At 48.0% G+C, this 23448-nt stretch overlaps 1 protein-coding gene across 1 annotated transcript in view; it reads right to left on the bottom strand.

The window, feature by feature from the left end:
* Positions 1-23448, bottom strand: part of atp8a1 (ATPase phospholipid transporting 8A1) — a 140421-nt gene that overhangs the window by 30596 nt on the left and 86377 nt on the right. Inside the window, 4 exon segments of the mRNA XM_048231901.1 lie at positions 1862-1936; positions 12047-12157; positions 14686-14869; positions 16971-17143. Coding sequence (XP_048087858.1) covers positions 1862-1936; positions 12047-12157; positions 14686-14869; positions 16971-17143 — 543 coding nt within the window.

The raw sequence follows: 23448 nt of genomic DNA, 5'->3' as shown, positions 1-23448 counted from the left end.
GGTCAAATTCACCAAAGTAACTGAGAGAGGTCAGGTCAGAGAGATCTATTTCACATTTCACTGCAGTGTTTCAGGTAACAGGGTAACGTGGCTCAGCCAGTTTGGAAACTTGTTTGGAAAGGCCTAAATTTGGAAGTTTGGAAACTCCTTTGGAAAGCCATCCTCTGATACTTCCTACCCCTGACCTAAGTGACCACTGCCCCTCACCAAAAAAAAAAAAAAAACACAAGCAAGTGGACGCTCTTTTTTCCAGATTCTACTGGTCTAGTGGTCAGGGCTGTCCGTTGCTTTAGCGCAAGTTTTGTTTGACAGCGGCAATTAGGCATGTAATATTCTGGCCCTGGCTCCTCACTCCATCCAGTCGCTTGTGCTCGCTGCACGCAAACAGGCCTCTCTCGAAGCACGCACATCTGCCCCTCCTCCCTCCCTCCCTCCCTCCCTCCCTTCCCAGGCTCGTTAGCAGCTACAGGGCCGGCTGGGTCCGGACTGTAACACTCTCGTTTTTCTTGATGTCTTTTCTTTCTTTTCTTTTCGGTTTAAAATCTGGTGCCGTAACGCTCCGTTTGCAGAGCAGCTGGTGTGAGAGCGAGTGGCCTTCTGGCGGGCGGGTGTGTGTGTGTGTGTGTGTGTGTGTGTGTGTGTGTGTGTGTGTGTGTGTGTGTGTGTGTGTGTGTGTGTGTGTGTGTGTGTGTGTGCGGTTGGTCAGACGTGTGAGGTTCCCACTAGCCCGTCTGGGGCATGGCCTCCCTGGCTGCCTAACCCACCCACTCTCCTGCCTGCTTGCCTGCCTGGGTGGATGGGGCCTGGTCGGGGGTCTGCTGGGCTGGGAGTTATGCTCCACTGGTCTTCTCTCCCATTCAGCCTGAAGACCGAGGTTTCGGTGGAGGTTTTTTTTTTAAAGGGGGGGGAGTCGGGGGGGGGGGTGTTGCTCATTCAGAGGTGGAGTCGGTCGGCTGCACCCAACAGACCTCCACGGAGATGCCGGAATGTCAGCCGCTCCTCAGATAAAGGGAGAAGTGAAGCCCCATGATGAAGCAATCTGTTCTGTACGCCATGATCAGGCGATAAGGACACCAGCTTAGCTTTGTCGCCGTGATAAAACTAAGGATTTTAGCACATTAATCAATTCAGCTTGACGTCGCCAGTTGCTTACTGTCAAGAGGGACTTTAAAAAACAACTCCTCAACTGCTTAAAAAAGAAAAACTAGCAGAGGGGAACCATTACTATTTTTTTTCTCTTTACTCTTTCTAAAAAATTCCACGCGGAGAACATGAGACATGAATTAATTTTACAAGGGTCCCCGGCACTTACCCCTGCGGGACCCCCATAAACTGAACAGTACTCAATTAGGCCCTCTGCGCTGCTGCGATTCAACCTGCTGCTTCATCTTCCAAGCGCAGGGCCAATTTTAACGCATCTCTGCGGGGCGCGCCGGCCTGTTGTTCTTGCACATTCAGGACATACTTGGAGGCACGGGAGGGAATACGGTCTTGACAACGGGTCATAAATAAAACGGAGAGCTTTCGGGACGCCGATGACACGGACTAGCAATAAAAGGGTCCCGACTGGGGTGCCACGGCTAATGAGTTTCTGCCCTTGGATGCGACAGGGGAGGCATCTGGACAGATTCTCTAAACACACGCCTGCAGGAGAGACGCAGGAAAGAAAAAAGAGGGATGGGAGGGGAGAAAGTCTGAGAGAAAGAGAGAGAGAGAATGATAGAGAAAGATAGCTAGAGAGAAAGAGAGAGAGGGTATGAAAATGAGGGGGGGATAAGTAGATATCATGAAGGAGAGAGAGAGAGAGAGAGAGAGAGAGAGAGAGAGAGAGAGAGAGAGAGAGAGAGAGAGAGAGACTCACCACATTGTAGAGGCCTATACACCAGCGCTCAAACAGGATCTGCCCAGAGAAGCCGTTGACGAAAGCAAACCAGATCTGCAGGATGAGAGACATGAGGAAATATTAGACAGAGTTTTCAGTCACTGGATGGAATACTGCAGTGACACCAAGTGATCTCCACTATTTATTTTACGATTTAAACGTCAAAATGGTCTGCAGGGATAGTTCGGCTTACATTCTCCATACCAGGGACACAGAGAATTTACATGCTTAAGTTCAAATGCCTCTCATTAAACTGTAAAACAATCAGGGGAAGGTCATATCCTTGGGAAAGAGTTTGAGATTGCACATGATTAGCCTGTTTAGAGGTTGAGAAATATGTTAAACAAACATGGGGAAATAACACAACGTAATTGTAAATAATGATCGGAAAACCCAAGTCGGAAGCCCAAAGCACTGATATCGAGCATTCCCCATTTGTCAAAAAGGCAAAAGCAGAACCTGCATGCTAGACAGGGGATCACTTATGTCGAGTACCATGAATCAAAGATGAAAACGATCATGCGAGCCTTTAGTCCCCACTCCACCCCCTCTTCCCCTAAACAGTTCTCTGTTTTCTCCCCTACAACCCCACCCACACTTAGCCCAAAACCACTGATAGTGGAGAGAGAGAGAGAGAAAGAGAGAAAGAGAGAGAGAGAGAGAGAGAGAGAGACTCACTCTGGAGAGGAGATTAGAATCAGACTCAGGCACCCTTTGACTGATGATGCTCAGCATATGCCCCTAAAAATCACCCTAAATTACCAGTCCAATCCAGCCCCCGAGCACTAACCTACCATGCCCTGTACCAGCACATAATTACCCCCAGCACTAGCCTACCATGCCCTGTACCAGCACATAATCACCCTAAGCAGCTGATTTTGCACCTTAACAAGGAGGGCTCTGTTTTATAGAAGGATGGGCTGGTCTTTATTTACTTCGGGACCAGAGACGAGAGCATTTCTAAGCCTGTGTGTGTGTGTGTGTGTGTGTGTGTGTGTGCTCTCTACAGTGTGCAAGTCATGGGAGTTGGTTCTTTGTTAATCTGTGTGTTAATATCTTCTCAAAAGCAGTGGTTCAGCCAATAGAGTCAAATCATTGATAGTGTTAATGGTAATAAAACAGAACTTGCTCTGGAACAAACAACAGACAAAAACAGTGTGTGTGTGTGTGTGTGTGTGTGTGTGTGTGTGTGTGTGTGCACATTTTCAATTTTTAGGAGTCTATCTGGAAATTGCATCTCAGAAATCAAAAATAATTTATTCATTTCCTCTTTGAAAACTTAAAAAACAGAAATGAGTGTCACAGCTCCAGCTTTCAGCATGCAGCACTGCTCTAAATAATGGAACAGAGAGTCAGATTATCTAGGGCTGAATCTTTTAAAGAAGACCCTGCGTTCCACACATCATCACTCTGTAAGACATCCTCTTTTATGGGGGAGAGGCACAGAGACACAGGCACACAGAAGGGTGGGTGGGAATGGAAAAATGACTACACATCCGCTCGCAAAAAGTCTCTCCCTTTCCATCACTTATTTCCATCATCTCCATTTCTCGGTCGCCCCCTTTTCTGTTTTCACCCTTTCTCACGCTTTTTCTGTCCATCCATTTTGATTATCTGCCTTCTCACATCTTCTCATGGCTCTGCGTGTGGCTTAGTACTATGTGTATGGTGTGTGTGTGTGTGTGTGTGTGGGTGAGTGAGAGACAGAGTATATATGTGTGTGTATGTGTGCGCGCGCGCGCGTGTGTGTGTATGGGTGAGTGAGAGAGAGAGTTTAAGCGTGTGTATGTGTGCGTGTGTGTGTATATGTCTGTGTGTGCACTGTGTATCAGTGTGTCTATGTGCGTGTGCACGTGTGTGTGTGTGTGTGTGTGTGTGTGTGTGTGTGTGTGTGTGGACGAGACGGGGCGTTATCCCTTTCTGATCTGCATGGTGAGTTATGGAGCATGAGAGAGCGTCGGCGGCCCTGGTTTTGGCTCTGCAGGGGAATCAGGGAGCCTTGGGAAGCCACAGGAGAGCAGGGCCAGGGAGATAAGGGCCATTTAAACCACATGTCTGCCCAGGAGAACTGGCTTATCACCTCATACCTACACCAGTCACCTCTACCACTGAGCATCCAACTCAACATGAGAGCCCCCCACCCCCTCCCCGTAAAATATTTTTTTAAGCTTTGTTACAGTGCTAGGATACACCCAACATGATATATGATTTTTCCCATTTTGTATTTATAAATAACAGTCCATCAGTAAGATCATGTTTTTTTCTTTTTACTTTTATAAATGTTGAGCACCTAACTCAATATGAGATGAGCACCTAACTCAATATGAGATGACATTTTTTTAAATTTTCCTTTGTGAAATTACTTTTTTTCGTATGTAATATTAATATATAGCCATAAAATGAAGTCTGAGAAATACAGCATACAAAAACATTCATGGAAATAAACGCTGTTCATTTCAAGTTAATGTTGCAATAAAATCTCGCTCATCTGCTCCAGCGGCTCACACACACACACATTAAGCACCATGGTAATAACCCTAGTGCTGGTAAAATACTCTTGTCTCTCTCTTTCTCCACTCTGCTATGGTGTTGGTGCGTCGGGTGTGATGCGCTGTGGCAAAACCAGGCGGACATTTTCTCGCTTCATTTAACAGCATTATGAAAGCGTGAATTGCTACAAATTCTTGGTTTTGACAAAACAGACCCTCCCCCTACACACACACACACACTCAGTGCCTAGTCCCATGCACGTCCAGTAACCAGAGGCACCAGCTCCTTCTCATTCATTCGTGTGAGCGAGTGCGTGGAAACGCTCCCAAAACAAATGTCTGTCACCCCCCTCATCTAGACTCCCTGGGGCGAAGAAGAGAGGCTGGGTGCACACTCTCTTACAGACACACACACACACTCTCTCTCTCTCTCTCGTTCTATCTCTCTCACTCACACACATACACACACACTCTCTCAGACACACACACACACCAGCACATAAGAAGACCCCTCGACTGCATCAACCCCGCCCATCCATTCCCGTTCCCGCTCTGGCCCTGTCAGGTGCACTGGGGCATGATGTTGTTTTTAAAGGGACGCTGCACTGCTGCAGATCCCGTTCAGGTCTTCACTACTCCCCACCCCCCCCCTCTCTATTTTTCTTTCTCTCCTTTGTTCCCCTTCATTCCCTCTCTCTCTCTCTCTCCTATACATGCATGACATCCCTTCATCTCGGGGGCATGTGACTTGCAGGATCACTGCAGCATTGTGTGCGTTCCTCTCCACATGCTAAATCACATGGCTCACAAGCATCTGACAGGGGCCCTGTTTAGGCCCAGAAATACACACACATATGCACACACACACGTGTACACACACACACACACACACACACACACACACACACACACACACACACACACACACACACGGCCTGTTGATGGATATGGAAATCGTTAATAGTTACCACAGAATGCCACGCTGTGGGCCATGTTGAGGCACCAGCACCGTATTCAAGGCCTTGGTGCTTTAGTGCAGGATGGCTACCAGGCCAGGTTAAAGTGCTGAATTAATTGCCACCTCAATGAATGAGGTGTGTGTGTGAGAGTTTGAATGTGTGTGTGGAGGGATGGGGCTGTGTTGTGTATGTATGTGTGTGTGTGTGTGTGTGGGTGTGTGTGGGGGGGGTGTTAATATATTGTGCTAAGTAGAGGAACACTAAAATAGAAAGGGAGAGATAGTGAGAGACAGAGAGCTGAGAGAAGAAAGAGAGGGGTCCCCCCGTATTCATGGGTGCGAGGGGAAGTGTATGCGTAAGTGTTTTGGCCTGTGGTCCGGGGGGCCTGGCAGCACCCCTGCACTCCTCTGGGGGCAGATGCATTGATTTGCTCATTAGGGCCTGGATGAGGGCTGAGGGCGTGCTTTTTGGGGGGAGATTTTTTATAGTTTTTTTTCTGCCCGTCTCTCGCTTTTCTTGCTCTCTCTCTCTCTCTCTCTCTCATTGAGCAGTGCTCAGCAGAGGGGTGTGGCCGTCTTCTCCCCCCACTGCACATTCTGAAAACCCTGAAACGAGGTGGACAGGGGTGTTGGTGGTGTGTGTGTGTGGGGGGGGGGGGGGAGTTGAGTGGGCGATGTGCAGTCTGTGTGTGAGAAGAGAGAAGAGAGGTGTGCTTGGGAGTGTGTGTGTGTGTGTGTGTGTGTGTTTGAGTTCATGTGAGTAGCTGAGAGTTTCTGTGTGTATTTCTGCGTGCTAAACAACTGAAAGTGTGTGTGTGTGTGTGTGTGTGTGTGTGCGTCAGTAAAGTAAATGAGAGAGAAATAAAGCGAGGGAAAGCAAGAAAAGCTAAAGCAGAGTGCCCTGCATATTCATCAGCGGGCCGGCTCTGCTGTCTGTCCCACGGAGGGCTCCCGCGTGGGCGGGTGAGGGGGAGTGACGTTTGTCCTCCCTCTCCTGACAGCCCCTTTGCTGCTGAGCGGAGCTGAGCTGTGTCCTTTAAAACTTAAGACGAAGGAGAAGAAGAAGAAGAAGAGGATAGGAGGGGAGGGGAGGGGAGGGGGAAAGAAATCTGCAAATGGGGTCCCTTATCCCCTTTTATTATTTGCATCGGCCTAAAAAAAAAGGAGCGAGGGAACAAGAGGGGCCAGAATGAAAGACAGAAAGCGAATGGGGAACAAGAGAGGCCGGAGAGAAAGAGAAAGAGGGATGTTAAATGCACTGGCGCTATGCTGAAGAGTGGCGTGGGGGTGGGGTGGGGGTGGTGGAGTGGGGGTGTGAGGCTTTTTATATAATGATGGCACTGGGTTGCCCGTTTAGCCTCTTGGGTCTGCTTTCCTCTCTTTCAAACCAGCTCTCCAGAGGCCTGGGGGGAGTGTAGGAGGAGGTGTCTGTGTGTGTGAGTGTGTATGAGCATGTGTGTGTGTGTGTGTGTGTGTGTGTGTGTGTGTGTGTGTGTGTGTGTGTGTGAAGGAGGGGGATTGGGGGGGGGCTTGAATGAGGTTCTTGTAACTACCTCATAAATGCCACTTGTCCGTCGGCGTCTGTGGAGCCGAGGTTGACGACCTGTCAATCAAGCGCCTAAGTGCCCAGCTGGAGCTTTCAGGCGAACAACATGGCCGCCGCCGCTGCATTGTGCGGGGGGCTCCTCTCCGGCACTGGCGTGCTGCTTAATCCCACCGTTTCCCCCAGACAACAGGGCTTTGGCGGGGGGTTATTATTGCAGCGCCCAGCGGGAGGGGAGACCGTGGCATTGGCGTTAAATATCCCATGTCGCGGCTTTTAGCAATGGGAAACAACTTCTGCAAGTGCTAGAGGAAGACATCCCGTGTATTGCTAATAAAAAGGTCAGAATTACAGCCGTTGACCGGACACGTGGGAACAGATGTGGTCGAGCCGGACGGCAAAGCCTCTTGTGTAATGCAAGGCCTGAGCTTCATGCGTTTGCCAAGCAATTTGGGTATCATTTTACCATAATGCAAGAACATATGGCATGTTGGCGTAATGACACTTAATTCACTTAAATCTGTATGACGGAGTGAAAATGACTGCAATCAGAGGTGATACATTGTACATACAGTACAATGTATCACCTATACATACAGTGATGTCAGGAATGGTGAAGGGCTTAGGGACAGCCTTATACTGGTCAAACACTGAGACCGATTCTCACACACACAGAATGAACCATGCTGAAATTGATCTCTGACCAAACTTTGAAATGCCTACATTGTAAACCAATATATGTGACCCTGCAAGGCGAAACCAGTCGTTTTGGTAAAATTGACAAAATTAAGTTAATGTGCTCACATTTTATGGTACAGCCAGTCAGGACGCAGGGCGGGAGTTTCATAGATGTGACATAGCGTAGAAGCGACTGTGAGACTGTTATTAAGGCCAACGGGTTGGCTTCGATGTGAGTGGTTGAAGTAGCACGCCAATAGATGACGGACAAGTGGCTTATTCAATCATATGCAAGCATCTTTTGATTAGGCCCAGCCTTCTGAAGCAACACTTCAATGGATCGGTTCCAGATGGATGAGTGGAGCTAGGCGGAGCGAAATTCATCTGGCTAGGGTCAGGTTACACATGAACGGCCATAGACTAAGCTTTCCAACGATATGTATATCGAGGGTATTGCAAAAAGTATCGCTAAGATAACCGCATCCAAAGTTGGCATGGTTCTCCTGTCATGATACGCCAGAAGAGGAGAAAATCACCTTTTTAAGTAAATTGTCACGTGCGAGAGTGTGAGGACACAGCTATTATTAGCCTTACGGTAGCGTGACTTTGAAGCAGATGAGTGACTATGTCCAGTGTTATCAACCGAGTGAGTGTCTTTTTCTGCCCCCTAGTTAATACCAGAGACGGTCATAAGGTGTCACTATAGAATATAATTAATGTATTTCAGGGGAAGTAAGGGGAGAAGAAGTTCTACTGCTTCGTCAATGGAAAACTTCTCCTGGTCCGTAAAATGACGCCAGGATATTTCTAAAAGTTCCTGCTTTTGACCGTTCGTGCCCTGAAAGGCAAGTCTTTCACATTCATATTCGGTTACATCTGCCAAGAACGATATAGAGCTTACACATTGAGTAACGAATAGCCTAATGAGTAGGCTACATTAGCTCTACCGTAAAACCTTATAGCGGCGTGGACAAATGGATGACTGCTAATGTGTTTAATCTTCACCTAAATAAAGTCAGGGTTTAACAGTCAAAACGTATGTTTATCCATGAAATTTGTTCACAATATGAAAGTGTAGACTGTATACTGTTGAATTGTGCAAAAACGTGAAATTCGACGTTTGTTTATCGTGGATTTTCTCAAAATAGCACTGTGCGCAAGACGACTGGTTTCGCCTTGCAGGGTCACATATCACAATATATGTTGGCAGTTAAGTTATTGCAATTGCTTATACACGACCTTTGGACACAGGACCATTTTCCTTTCAAAAATAGTCAAAGAAACTACTTACACAAAGCTTTGGCCAAGCAATGGTTGAAAACAATTCTATTGAATAGGCCACATTTCTTGTGTGGGACTGAAACCTCTGTGAGGTGGTAAAAAAGCAACCAAACTCCCCCAACACGCACAAACTGAGGTAAACCTATTAGTGCAACAAATGTAACTTTTAGCTTTCCCTTGGGAAACAAGCATCTCGGATGTCAGACCGTTCACAAAATGGAGGTGTTGGATACAGCACTAGCTGGGGAAACAGCAAGGCCCACGTCCTATTATGTGCTTCAAATCCCTCCAGGCAGCTTGAGGGGAGGGGCCACTTTTTCCCCCCTGGTAACAAAAGGTGTGTTTGGGAAGAGATCGCCTTTCACAGAGCACCGTAGCCTGCTTCGGGAAGGAACAAAAAAAAAAAAAAAGTCTTCGCTTTGGCATCAGATTCGCTGAATGTTCCTGCCACTGCGAGAGGGCTTCAGGCAAGAGAGTGAGAGACAGAGAGACAGAGAGACAGAGAGAGAGAGAGAGAGAGAGAGAGAGAGAGAGAGAGAGAAAGACGCAAGTAATACTCACTGGCATATCAAAGTGAAGGAACAGCAGCAGCTGTAGCATCTTGCTTCCTTTTGTGAGAAGGGAGAAAGGGGACAGGAGAGAGAGACCTAACACTACAGGTTGGGCCAAGGCAGGAAAAAAATAAAAAGGAAAAGCTATAAGCTTCAGCTCCCAAGCCTGTGCCGCCAAAGGAAGAAAGAAGGCTAACCTGGGAGAAAACTAAAAAACCTGCAGCAGCTGCACAGCACCGATTGTCTAAAGACGTTCAATCAATCCTGCTGCCATCACCTCCAACACTGATTCATGGTGCTTTATGGTTCATGCTTATGATAGACTGAAGGAATTTCCCCATAGAAATCATTCCCCAGGATATTCATGTACGATTCGGAGGAATTCCTACATAATGCTACAAGTGACACTCCTTTCTCCACCAGACCAGCCATCCAAAAAAAAAAAAAAAGTGCTGACATCTAAAACCAAAGCTTAAGATGAAGGACTTTCTGAATGTTGTCATACGGACCCGATACGCTGCTGTGGTGGAGGTTTCGGTGCTTGCGCTCCCACATCAATGCTCAGAAGACGGTCTGTGTGAGATGAAATAACCAGCAAAAAAAAAGACCTTCTTTCACCCCCCACAACCCAAGCCAACACAATACAGCATTACAACCCAAACAAGCCTTGTCATCTGAAAAGTCATCATTCACTCTCAGCCTTTTGCTTTCCTAGTCTGGGGCAGCCTGGAGACTGGAGTCGGAGAGCCTTTAAGGTGATTTACTGCAACATATTTATAAAAAAAGGGGCAGACATGAGAGAGGACCATGTGTGAGATGGGGGGGGCAGTTCACAGGTCAAGTGGCACCCATACAAAAAAGAAGATGAATTTTCAAGAGGTGGGGGGTGGGGGTTCATATTTCTGGTGGAGTTGCACTGCTTTATGGTCCGAAGGCGAGCCCTCTGACTAGCAAACAGTGAGTCACCCCACTCTGATACCCGTGACGTTCTCATGACATCTAGATGATGCTTTGTCGGCTCCCAAACCCTTCAGTCCCGAACCCTCCCCCACCTCTGACAGGCATTACTGTCACTCAAACCACAAAGGGCAGAGAAGAACGTGATGTCTTACTACAAAGTGGCTGGGATGGAGGAGAGCCGAGTTTTTGTATCCGTATGTGTGTGTGTGTGTGTGTGTGTGTACTTGCCACCCATCTTTATACACAATGTCCATAAATTTCTTCCCAATGTCCTAGATGAGAAAGAAAAAGTCATCTGGTTGCCTTCAGTCTCTATGTCTCTGACTGGACTGATTTAGGAGTCCTGATGACAGACGTCTGCCATATCTCTCAAAATGATGAACAAGCAGAGCATAGCGGGAGTTTGGAGTCAGTCGTTTGGAGTGTGTGAAATAACACACACGCGGAGGAAATTTCAGAACTCTCTGGTACGCCAGCTCCCAGTTCATTATGTTTACACAGGCAGCTGCTGCAAGACTGCTGTAGAGCAAGATCGTAAAAAATGGAGTTTAAGTTCAATTCTAGGAGGTGGGCTACAAATCTCAGCAAATCTGATGAGTTGGCATCTGACCCCTTTTTAAATGCCCCCAGAGAAAAAAAAAAAGCAGAGATCATTCCTGACATGTCAACTTCCCTCGGCCAAGTGCGGCCGAGCCGGCCGCAAGATCAAAACGTCCTGCCGCAACGCGGCAGATAAGGCCAGTGCTGATAGCTAGGCTTCTTTCTCTTGTCAGGGCCGGCTCTTTTTCGGACCTCTGATGCCGCTATCGGCGCACCTCCTGGCTTCTGTCAAATGCCGTCGGTGATGGATGGGCTGCCGGGCCGGGGGTCTGGAGTGCTTGGGCAGCTTCTCCGCGTGGTTTCCGGAGAGAGCATTCGTCACGGTTTTTGGAGCATCAACGTATGATTGGCTAATTAAGACCTATACAGAACTACAATAGCGTCTATACAAATGCCTGATGGTTTTGTTTTTCGCTGAGGGAATGAAGTCATAGGGCTCTTTAATTAGGAGGCCTGAGTTAACTTACACAGGTTTAGACAGATAGCTTTATTTCTCTGCACGGGGAAATTGATTTGTAGCACGATCACTAGGTACTTCATTACGGTGTCACAAACGTACATAAAAGTATTTCATCACACCATAATAGTCCATTATAAGTCTACATATTTGTAGACATACTGTACATACCTGGACAGAGTCAATAGCTGCTCTCAGACATAGATGTAAGTCCGCAACCGCATATCTGAACAACATATCTCGATATTTGGAACTCCGAACTTAGGCGGCTCTTACACTACTTCCCTCCTAGTATTTCGGACAACAAGAACGTGCAGAGATTCTGTTCATGTGCGTGTTCAGCCACGCGGAGATTCTGTTCATGTGCGTCGGTGTCATTCACACACAATGTCCGCATGTAAGCATTATATCTGAATCACCCGAAGGGTCAGACATCCGTTTGACAAAGATCTACATATAGTGCAGGAGACGTGTCTGAAAACAGTTAGTGTGACTAAACTCTCCATTTGGAATAGACCCCAGATAACACATACAGAGAGCGGAGTGCCTGTGCCAACGTGATTCACCTCAACGATGTGCAGTAGAGTCGACTCTCACCCAGACCCACACTAACGGAGAGTGTCTGAAACTGTGTGAAGTCCACTCACCTCAATGATGTAGAGGACGATGTTCTTGTAGAAGCAGTAGAGGATGCACTTGGCCACTCGATTGTAGTTCCAGGCCCCGTGGACAAGCAGGAGGTTCTTCAAGTACTTGAACTGCAGGGGGAGAAAGGTGAGGAAAGACACAGATAAGCCTGATGGGACAGAGCGAACAGGAAACACACAGGGAGCTCGGAGCTCCGATCAACAATCGCAGCATCCACAACAAACACTGATACACAAACCCACAAAATGGACCTTGGGGAAGCTCTGACTGTTGGATTAAAACTAGGGAACAATCTAATCAGCATTTTGACGGAAGGAAGCTGGTATCGGACGGGGGACTGCAGAGGAGGACTAGGCAATGTTGAGCTGACTGGACACATTCTTGGCACATTCTGTGGGGTGATTTTTTTGCAATACTTTTAACCGACCTTGAGCTTACTGGGGGTTTGCTGAAAGGGGGAGAGGAAGAGAAAGGATCTCTCAGTGGAACAGGGGGAGTTGGTAGGGACGGGAGTACACTCATGGGGGATATACATGTATGGGAAATCTTACTTTGTCTTACACAATGCGATCTGCCCTAACATCCCAATGCAGGTGCATCATGGAACGTCAATGAACAGCAGAGGAGAGAAGTCTCCCTTGGCAACCATAAACAGAACACACAAGCATGTTACCGCAGAGCTGTGGTGGCTATGGAGGCTGTTGCTATGAGGGCACTCGGGCGGTAGTCCTTCTGCTGTGATTGATGGACAGGGGAACTTGGTGCGACTTTCTTAGAACAACACAGATGTCAAGCTGGGGTAAACATGCTTTACATGCCTTAAGGTAAACACAGGGTCAGTTACACCCGGTCAGGGGCAGGAAAGGTGTCTGTGTGTGTGTGTGTGTGTGTGTGTGTGTGTGTGTGTGTGTGTGTGTGTGTGTGTGTGTGTGTGTGTGAGAGAGTGACAGTGTGTATGCCCAAGTATGCCCATGTATTTATTTGTGTCTGTATTTAAGGATGTGCATACATACGTGCACAGGTATGTGTGTGTGCCTCTTTATATGCACTCAATCTGTGTATGTGTGTATGTGTGTGTGTGTGTGTGTGTGTGTGTGTGTGTTTGTATATGGTGTCTGAGCGCACAAGCAGGATAGGAAGCAGGATAGGAGTTTGTGTGTGTGCGTGCATGTGTTTGTGTGTTTGTGTGTGTGTGTGTGTGTGTGTGCGATGGCCATGAGGATCGAGTGAAGAGGAGGAGGAGGAGGAGGAGGGTTTCAGGAGCCGCTGTCTCTGGGCCTGACCCCTGGAGCTCAGGGGAGCAGAGCTGCTGACAGACAAGCAGCAGTGGAGCAGGGGAGCAGTGGTGGAGTGGGGTGTGCAGGGAGGAGTGGGGTGTGCAGGGAGGAGGTGGGTGTGCAGGGGGGGTGTGCAGGAGGAGGTGGGGAGTCAGGGGGTGTGCGGGCTGGTCCGATCCCTACTCTCATTCTGCTGAGTTTCTGGGAAGCGCCGCATGGAGCTGCAGCCCCATCACTCAGAGCCTGCCACGCACACCCCACCCCCAACACACACACACACACCACCCTGACCACCTTCCCCAAAAGACCCCGGCTTCAAAAACTCTGAAGGTCTGAACGACAGGCAGAAATGTGTGCTTTGTAAGTCAGTCACCCTGTTAAGGAGGGAGAGAAAGTGGAAAGCGCCTTTGAAGCCTGATTAAAATGTAATTTTTAAATAATGTGTCTTTCATGGGGATGCTAAAGAGGTATTTTTCTTTGGCGGCCGGATGAATTGACCGGCCCTGCTCTCGTTACTGGCGCGCGGACGCCGCTTCCTCGTTCCTGTCGGGCCGGGGTGTAATGTAACGTTAATTTGATCGCGGTGCGACCCGCACACTTCACGTCTGATTAATGATAGAGGGATGAGAGAGGAGAGGAAAAAAGAAAAAAGGGAGATGGAAAAAAACAAGAGCGCCCATGCAATCCTTTACCCCTCCTTCCCCTGGTTCACTTCTTAAATATCACACTAGCTGCAGGGGCACTTAAGGCAAGACAGGATCCTTTTGAGCGAAATCTGATGCAACATGGCGAAGAGAATGAGCACAGCCTGTAGCTCTCAATGTACCAGTCAAGTGTGTACCGGTGTGCCAGAAACAGAAAACACGCACATGCACGCACCCACACACACACACACACATAAAAGGTAAAGGAGACACAGTTGGGTGCAGAGCAGGAATCAATCACCCCCACCATCTACACCTCCATGCATGGAGAGGATGCTCGACTTCAGTTACAAGCACAATAACATCGCCTTGAGTAGCATCTCAACTATGACACCTGTGACAAAGACTGGGGATTACAAAACGTGGCCTTTTTAAATTAAGTTTACATAAATGGGAAAGGATCGGGTTCACTCAATTACTTATTGGTAGGGGGAAGGAGAAGGGGAGGGAGAGAGAGAGGGACAGAGGGAGAGAGAGAGGGAGAGGGACAATAGTCCATTGCCCTGAGTCGAACTGCAATGGATTTGTCCTGGATAAGGTAACCTAAGATCCCTGTGATGTCCCTTAAGACAAATGCTGTTCACCTGGTGAGCCTGCCCGACCTCTGAACCTTGACCTCTGCCCTCCCTGCCCTGCCCTGACCCCGTCCTGGCTCACCTGTGCGATGGAGTAGTCTGAGGAGTTGGCGGCCTGCAGGCCCTCGTTGCCCGAGATGCCCACGCCCACGTGGGCGGTCTGGATCATGCCCACATCGTTGGCGCCATCCCCGATGGCCAGCGTGATCACGCGCACCTGCTTCTTCACCATCTCCACCACCTCCGACTTCTGCAGTGGAGACACCCTGCACCACAGACAGACAGACAGACAGACAGACAGACAGAGAGACAGAGAGACAGAGAGACAGAGAGACAGAGAGACATGGGAGATCACAAGAGGTAACTGGCCCTCAAGAAATGGTAGTAGTGAATGGTAATGGTAGTCAACTCTTATGAATGCAAGTGATGTCAAAGATATGTCAGTCAATATGAACATGAGGTCAACCATACTCAACATGTTGCATTATTTGCGATTTACCATAAATTGTTTTATTGTTTATCATCCAGTTATACTGTATGGTCCTAAAAGGAATTCAGGCCAAAGCCATAAATCCTGTACAGTAGTTGTATGAAACAGTCATGAACGGCACAAGAGTTTAACTTGGCTATGAATTTCTCAACATGCCCTTAAATGTGCATGAAATTGAAAGAGAACCAAAGTGCCCCCCGTGCCCCCACCCCTATGTTTTATAGAGGTTTAAAGCCCCTGGCCCCTACCTGCCCCCCTGTGCCAGAAGAATGGCGTGATTTCAGCAAAGACAGGAAGCAGGATTCAACTCAAAACACCGACTGTACATCAGAGGATTTGGAGCCATTTTTCTTACACCTAATACCAGCCGACAGTCACTTCCTTTCTCTTTACCTCTCATTCTCTCGCTCTTCTTCTCTCTTCCTTTCAGTCTCTCTGTCTCTCTCTCTTTCCTTTCTTTATCCTCTCTGTCATCATGTGTCTCTCCGGCTGGTGATCTCAGCGCTCTGATTCCTCTGTGACGGGCCAGCCCCCACAGGCACGGGGTCAAACTACTACTTGTGATGACCAGACAGATCTGCTCCATCCTGCTGAGAGATCGCAGTCCCCCATACCCCACTCCTGCTGCCTCTGACCATCCCCATAACCATCCTTTAACCCTCCCCCCCCCCCACCCCCTAACCTGCAGGGAAGAGACAGCGCTGCACCCACATACTGTACATACATGCCTGGTCTACTGAAAACAGACAGCCTAGTGGTCTCCACCTACCCTTTTTTTTTACTTTTCTTCCTCTATCATTCCTTTCATTCTCTTTTTTCTCTCAGGGTGGGAAAAAGAAAGGGCTCTTCGTGAGTCAGCTCGTAGCCTATTCATCTCCAGCACTGTGTGCAGGCCTGGCTCACATCTGATGGCAGCCTCTCTCTTTGTGTGTGTGTATGTGTGTGTGTGTGTGTGTGTGTGTGTGTGTGTGTGTGTGTGTGTGTGTGTGTGTGTGTGTGTGTGTGCGTGTGTGTGTGTGTATATGTGTGTGTGTGCCTGTGTGTGTGTGTGTGTGTATGTGTATGTGTGCACACGTGTGTGTGTGCATGCGCGCATGTGTATATATATATATGTGTGTGTGTGTGTGTGTGTGTGTGTGCATACACATGTGTGTGTATGTGAATGCCGTGAGAGAAGCCAGACAGTCTGAAGTCATGCACTGCTCTGTGGCCCTGCAGTGGCACCTGCAGCCAGCCTGCTGCCGTTTCCGCAGACACGCCCCTGAGTTTAGGCAGCGCTGCGTCTGCTCTCCTCTGTCTGGGCACCTCAATGCCTGAATACCTCCCTCACAGCAATGACCCCATCACACAGCAAGAGGATCTGGTCTTGTGTGTGTGTGTGTGTAAAGACTGCAGATAGGCACAGCTCTGTGTGTGTGTGTGTCTAACCTCTGCAGTTAGGCACAGCCCTCATTAACACTCCATCACGTAGAGGCTGCCGTGTTTATCGTCAGGACTCTGACCTACAGCGGGGCCAATTTGCTCTGAAAATATTCAGCCTGTGGTTCCCTGTAATGGGCCGCCAGCCCCCAGCATTATTCCACAAAGTCTTAATTTGCTTCCACCTCTTTTCCTGCATATATCCACCCCCAACCCCACACCCCCCAGGTCACGACTCTCTAAGGAAGCCTCTTGATTGCTTTATATTCATTCAGTAAAACTGCACAGGCCTATATTTAGTTACACTAATCTCAAAGGCATGGCTTTTAGACAGTAACTGGATGGAAAAACAAACATTCGACTAGCAAAACAGTTCAATTCATTTGACTAGCGGAACAGTTGCATGTTGTTGTTTGGTGCAATGGCGTGTGCAGTTTCTGTGGCAACGGCGGCCTCACCTGCAGCATATGACAGCCTTGCAGGACAGTGCCAGGTCCAGGAAGTACTGGCGCGCTCCAAAGGTGAGGGCGTACTTGAGAGTCTTGCCGTCGATGATTAGGGCGAAGTCGTTCTCTTTGTGCAGCGCATCTCCCAGCAAGCCACAGTGATGGCTCAGCGTTTCTCTGGTGTCCTGGGAAACAATAAGACACCAATAAACAACAAACAATAAGAGATGATAACATCCCAAACACAAACACCAAAAACAAGTATTTCTGAAAATACTTAAATACTTAAATAAGTCATATTCGGCCAGATTCCCATACATAGATTAAGCTTAGTCATAGGAAAACAAAAAAACTTTTTCAATAGATATTTTCATTGATGTTTTCTTTTAGTCTAGACTGGCATGTTAAACATAGGTTAGCAATGTAAGCTTAGTAATTCGTGTATAGATCCAGTTAAGTAATAACATTTGTTTTTTTGTTTTTTTAAATCAAAAATCAGAATTCTTAAGGGCAGTGTTGAAACACTACTAAAGCGAACACACAGCAAACTGTCCCCTTCCTTGAACAAAGCGAGTCTATTCGCCGAGTTGGAAAAATAAAGTGGAACCCAGGCAGCTGTCCGGCCCATCCTGAGTGACGCCAGCCCTTTACATCTGGTCACGCCTCTGGGCCTGCTCCCCCAACAGATTATTATTAATACCATTACCATCAGGCCGGGAAACAAGGCAGAAATGCATCAAAAACATACATATGCCACGCCTCATTAAAACAGCAACAGCTGCCTTGAACCCTGGCTTGATGGTTGGGTTGAGTAAGGAGACCTTCTCATGCTCCTGACTGGGAGGACTGGGCAGGACAGGCCAGGAATGGCTACTTCGGTGCTTTGCGAGCTTTCATTTTCCTTTCCCTTTACTTTTGCTTTCTTGCATAGCTGCAGATTTTTTCTTCGTTCTTTGGTATCCAGGCACGTTCATCTGGGTTGAAGGGCCCATTTTCAAGGAATGTCAATTCTGTTCAGACTAGGGAAGGTCGGGTAAATGTCTCACTATTAGCTGATTAAACATGGAAGATTTTAATGAATACTGACTTGTTATTTAAGCCTATTTTTTTCCCTTTTTTTCTTATAAAGACACTCGGCTCGACCATTTTCCTGTTGGTTTTGCCTTTTTTAATGGAGACAATTATTCTTTCAGCAGGAACTGAGCAGTTTGTGTTGAGTTTTGCCTGTCGCTGCAGAGGGAGTAGTGGTGTGTGTGTGTGTGGGCATGGGGCTGTATTTGGTTTGGGAGAGTGTTGCACTCCATTTGATTTCCCATAAAAAGAGTCACATGACTCCCAGTCGAGAGAGACAGAGAGAGAGAGAGAGAGCGAAGGAGAGAGAAAAGAATCCTGGGAAAACAGGAAGGCAGCAGCAGCGGCAGGCTTCTCCTGTGAGGGCAGGAGGCAGCACCTGGACACAACGCGGCTACAGTACGTCTACGGTAACGACTGACGTCTACGGCCTCGGCCTCTACTGTACTGCTGGAAGTGACCGTGGGAGCCTAGCTTTTGGGGTCACCCTGGAGGATTCCGTGGTGTGACCTTTGACACGCTACTGGGGTTTGAACCTGTGCTTGAGTGATGATCGGCCTTCTCAGAGGACCACTTGACACAGATGTGGGGAAGAGGAGGAACTCGATGGGGCTCCCAGTTTTTTTTCCAGTGTGCAAGAGGTTGAGTTCCTGCTTCCAGTGGGCACACGTCTTCCGGAAACGCCACTGGTGCCTAAGTGGTTGGTTTGCCATGTTTCATCTTACAGTAGTTCACATTAGGGAATAACGGAAAAGGTTAAGAAAGCTGCTCTAAGAAAAAACATTAAGGGTGTAATGTTATCATAGCCTCCTGTGCAGAGGTTGTCGGCCATGTTGTGCCTTGTGTTGCTACGAGCTGATGTACAAGAGGTGCTGTTTCACAGGGCGTGTTTACACACCAGAGGGGAGGCTCAGAATCTAGATGAAGAGATACTACAGTAAGCACTTGTAAATCATAAGGCCTTAGCAACTCTACACTTAGCCACTGACACGGACGCACATCAAAAGGGACTGAAGCGCCTCGGAGAGTAACGAGCGCTAGTCAGCGGGACGGCTGGAGGGAAAGGTGACGGTGTCCACATGTGTGAAAGTGAACACCGCCGGTTACAAGACCACGATGGGTTCGTACCACTAAACCGAAGGGGCCCCCGCTGTAGTCCAGGCGATAGCGTTATACCTAACGGCTTCAGCAGACGGTCTTCTTCACTAGCCACCGTCAGCCAATAGCTGTGAGAGGCCCCCAGGGTGGGGGGTGGTGAGGTAGTAGGGGGTGGGGGGGGGGGGGGGTGGGCAACAGGGAAGGTGAAGGGGGTGCAGAACAGATGCCTTGGGGCAGCAAGATTGCACCTTGGGGACTCAGCAACCCTCTCCTGGCATAACAAAGCTCTGAAACCCAAGCTCAAAGGAAATATTTGGACAGAGGAGACTCAGGTTTCATACAGGGGAGAGTGGGAGAGGGAGAGGGAGAGAGATGGAGGGAAAAGAGAGAGATAGAGAAAGAAAGAGATAGAGTGACTGTGCAATAGAACATGAGAAAGAGAGAGATACAAATTGAAGGAAGGGAAGAGATAGATATATAGATAGATATATAGATAGATAAATAGATAGAAAGAGAGAGAGAGACAGAGAGAGAGAGAAAGAGAGAGAGAGAGAAATGATGGAAAGTGAATGAGTGAAGAGCCACATAGGAGCACAGCTGTGAAGATTTCTCCATAGGAGCGTGGTCATCCCTGAAGGGGACCATAAACTAACGTATGTATGTGTGTGTGTGTGTGTGTGTGTGTGTGTGTGTGTGTGTGTGTGTGTGACACGCATGTGCCTGCATGAAAGAAATAGAGACAGAGAAACAGCACACCAAGTGTGTTTAACTATAAGCACCACTCCTCCATGTGCTTTCAAGTGCAAAATAAAATGTTGAAAGCAACACAATGTCCCGGTCAGTAATCAACGAGAAGATTAAACAGAGCAGACATCAGAGCGGAGCACCCATTTAGCACCGCACCCACTTGTATCTATTTGCCTCTGTACCAAAGCGTCGCCTTCTAAAGCAGTCGTGTTATGGCTACGGCAGGAACACCAGGCACAGGGACTCAACAGTGTTTGCATTAAGATTGCGTTGTGGACGTGCATTAGTGCATACATCCGTGAGACCACATAGAGACCAGGCGTCTTCAGGCAGCTATTAACTAAGACTGGGTGGAATGGCGTTATCTCACTGATGAAAATGATGGGATTCAGGCCCTTGAAGGTGGTCTGGTCTCAAGTAGGAGAGAGAGCTCATTCTAAACACCCGAAATACATTAAGAAAAGAACGCAATCCACCACATACACACACAAACACATACACTTGTGCACTCACAAATTCTATAGCCACACATGCATCGGAATGCTTCCATAGTTAACTCTATTCTTCCATCTGCTGTTCTTTTTCTCCACCTCAAAGGCAAGAGAGGAAGTGTGCGCTCGACTTTTCATTGTGTCTGCTCGAGTCGTTCTCCACGGCCTCACAAATGTCACCGAGGTTCCTCAAGTTTAGACTTTAACCGATGAGCTTCCCTTAGCAAAGCGTAGACAGGCGCAGTGTATAGTCACGCATGCTGCACGTGTCCGCGTCGACACTACGCTTGGGTTAACACGGAAAGGGGGAGAGAAGAGGTGTGCTTTTAATCATTCTTTGTTTTCCTTGGAAGATGAATCACTTCTTTTCTTGTCCCTCATGCATTTCATTCTGTGTGAAAATTAACCCTGCATTTGATCACCTATTAAAAAGAAACCAACCTGTGGCTAGCTGACCTAAATTCCCACGGGTGGTCAAGCTCAAAACGTTGACAGATTTCTTAGTACTCCATTACAATCTGACAATTCAGCAGTTTCTTTATGAAGAGCAAACTGGATCAAACTCTTTTAGGGATAAGTTACAGTATGAATACCCTACACAAGGTCAATAAAGCTTTTAATCACACAAGCAGAAACATTTTGGACCGTGTGCAACATTCTTCACTGAAATACGGTCTTTTCCTCTTTTAGGTCTTAATAGTGAGGTGGATGGCCTTGTGGGCCCCATCTTCACAGCCAAGCAGTTAACAGTGAGAGAAAAAAGATGGAGAGAAAGGGAAAAAGAGAGAGAGAGAGAGAGAGAGAGAGAGAGAAAGAGAAAGAGAAAGAGAGAGAGAGAGAGAGAGAGAGAGAGAGAGAGAGAGAGAGAGAGAAAGTCTCAGATCGCTATGGCAGTTGGAGTTCTGGTCCGCTTGTGCGTGTTAGTGTGAATTCCAGGGGTGTTTTTCCAAATAGCGTTGTGTAAGCAGGCCTCGGAGCGAGAGTGGGGCGGGGGGGGGGGGCTGACGTGCGACGTTTCGAACAGCGGGGCCCCGAGCGCTTTTCCCGCGTGTGCCTTCGCCTCTTAGCCCGCGGTTCATTCATCATGCTAAAAGGCTGTTTGACAGACTGAGACGCGTCCGTCAACACTGAGCCACACATGCACACACCCTCCCTTCCGCCTAGCCCTCCACCCACACACACACAACCCCGCTTGCCATCCAAACACTACAGTCCACCACAACCCTCCCACTCGCCACGGGACACACTTCGCCCGGTCAGGGGTTCCACCGAGTGTGTGTCTATGTGTGTGTGTGTGTGTGTGTGATAGAGGTATGGAGAGAGAGAGAGAGAGAGAGAGAGAGAGAGAGAAAGAAAGAAAGAAAGAAAGAAAGAAAGAAAGAAAGAAAGAAAGAGAGAGAGAGAGAGAAAGAAAGAAAGAAAGAAAGAAAGAAAGAAAAAAAAAAGAAAGAAAGAAAGAAAGAAAGAGAGAGAGAGAGAGAGATTGAGAGTGTACGCAAACGTGTCTCTCTGATAAGCGTTCCCTCTCTTGCAAGCACCAGGGCCCTCTTACGTCCTGCGACAACAGACAAACCTCTCACTGCAGAAGCTACATATCCTCCAGGCCCATCAGGGTGTGTATGTGTGTGTGTGTGGAAGGGGGTACAGGCTGTGTGTGTGTGTGTGTGTGTGTGTGTGTGTGTGTGTGTGTAAAGGGGGTATTGGCTGTGTGTGTGTGTGTGTGTGTGTGGGGCTAATGGGGGTCATCTGGAGGTCCGTGGCCCCTGCTCTCCACACGCGGCCCGACTCTCCATCTTAGCGAGAGGCGCTCTGTAGCTGAGCCCCGACCATAAGGATCCCCTTTCCCTCCCTCAGGCCCTATCAGCCAGCCCCAGCTCCACCACCACAACCTCTCTTTTCATCCCTTCTCTCTCTCTCTCTCTCTCTCTCCCTCTATCTCTCGCTCACCCGCCCACTCTCTCTTTCTCTTGATTCTTACCCCCCACCCCTCCTCTCATTCTTACACTATCTCTTTCCACTGCCTCCCTCTCCATTTCTCTTTCCCTAAATCCAACACTTTCTTTTCCTTCCCCAAACCCCCCCCCTCTAGGAAGAGTCCAGCGCAGCATCTGTGCAGCCCTTAGCAAACGCACCGGAGGCACCAGAGCTCGGGGTTATATGAGAATGCCACAGGGAAGACAGGAGAAAACAACTGATACAGTGATCAAGCACACTGAAAAGAAAAAAAAAAAACAGGGGAAAAAAAAAAAAAAAAAAAAAAAGAGATTCCTGGAGTGGAATGAAAAATGCGCTGAGGATGAAGTACGGCTCAGTGCGTGCCGGGTCACGGTGTCAGGAGCCCAGTACAGTCGGAGGAGCCCAGAGGACCCACTGACTCACACATCTGCAACAGCACGCAGCTTAAATACACTCCCTCCACTTAGGCCTGATGCTTGCAGCACACACAGTATCAATGCTGAGGCCTGCCTACAAATGGCAATAAATAGCTGGCTAGGCCTGCCGCATAGAGTACATACTGTATATTGATGTGCACAACGCATGCAGCATCGGTAATGCATCGCTTAGCCTCCAGTCCACCATATGGTTCCACACATCAGATGTGTGATAAAGCCATTCGGTTGGTCATGGCTAATTAGCCACAGTTAGAATGGTACTGGCGTTTTTTCCTCTCTGGGGATGCTCTGCACTGCACACTGTATACAGAAAGCTTTTAGTTTAGTGTACTGCATATCCTGTGCCTACATCTCTTCAGGCTCCATACTGACAATTGCTCCTATAGACCCTTTCAAGAGAGTTCCATTATCAGCATCATAGTTGGCCCCACAAGACTTCCTTTTTAACATTCCATATGTTATCTTAATGCAGAGGAAGTAGATTGGGGCCCAAATAGAATGTTCAAGCATTGTTTTTGTTTACCTTGTTGAAAGGGTCTATAGACCCTTTCAAGAGAGTTCCATTATCAGCATCATAGTTGGCCCCAAAGACTTCCTTTTTAACATTCCATATGTTATCTTAATGCAGAGGAAGTAGATTGGGGCCCAAATAGAACGTTCAAGCATTGTTTTTGTTTACCTTGTTGAAAG

The sequence above is a fragment of the Alosa alosa genome, chromosome 21, assembly GCF_017589495.1.
Source record: "Alosa alosa isolate M-15738 ecotype Scorff River chromosome 21, AALO_Geno_1.1, whole genome shotgun sequence".
In the NCBI taxonomy this organism is placed as follows: Eukaryota; Metazoa; Chordata; class Actinopteri; order Clupeiformes; family Clupeidae; genus Alosa; species Alosa alosa.
This window is presented reverse-complemented; position numbering and strand designations above follow the sequence as displayed.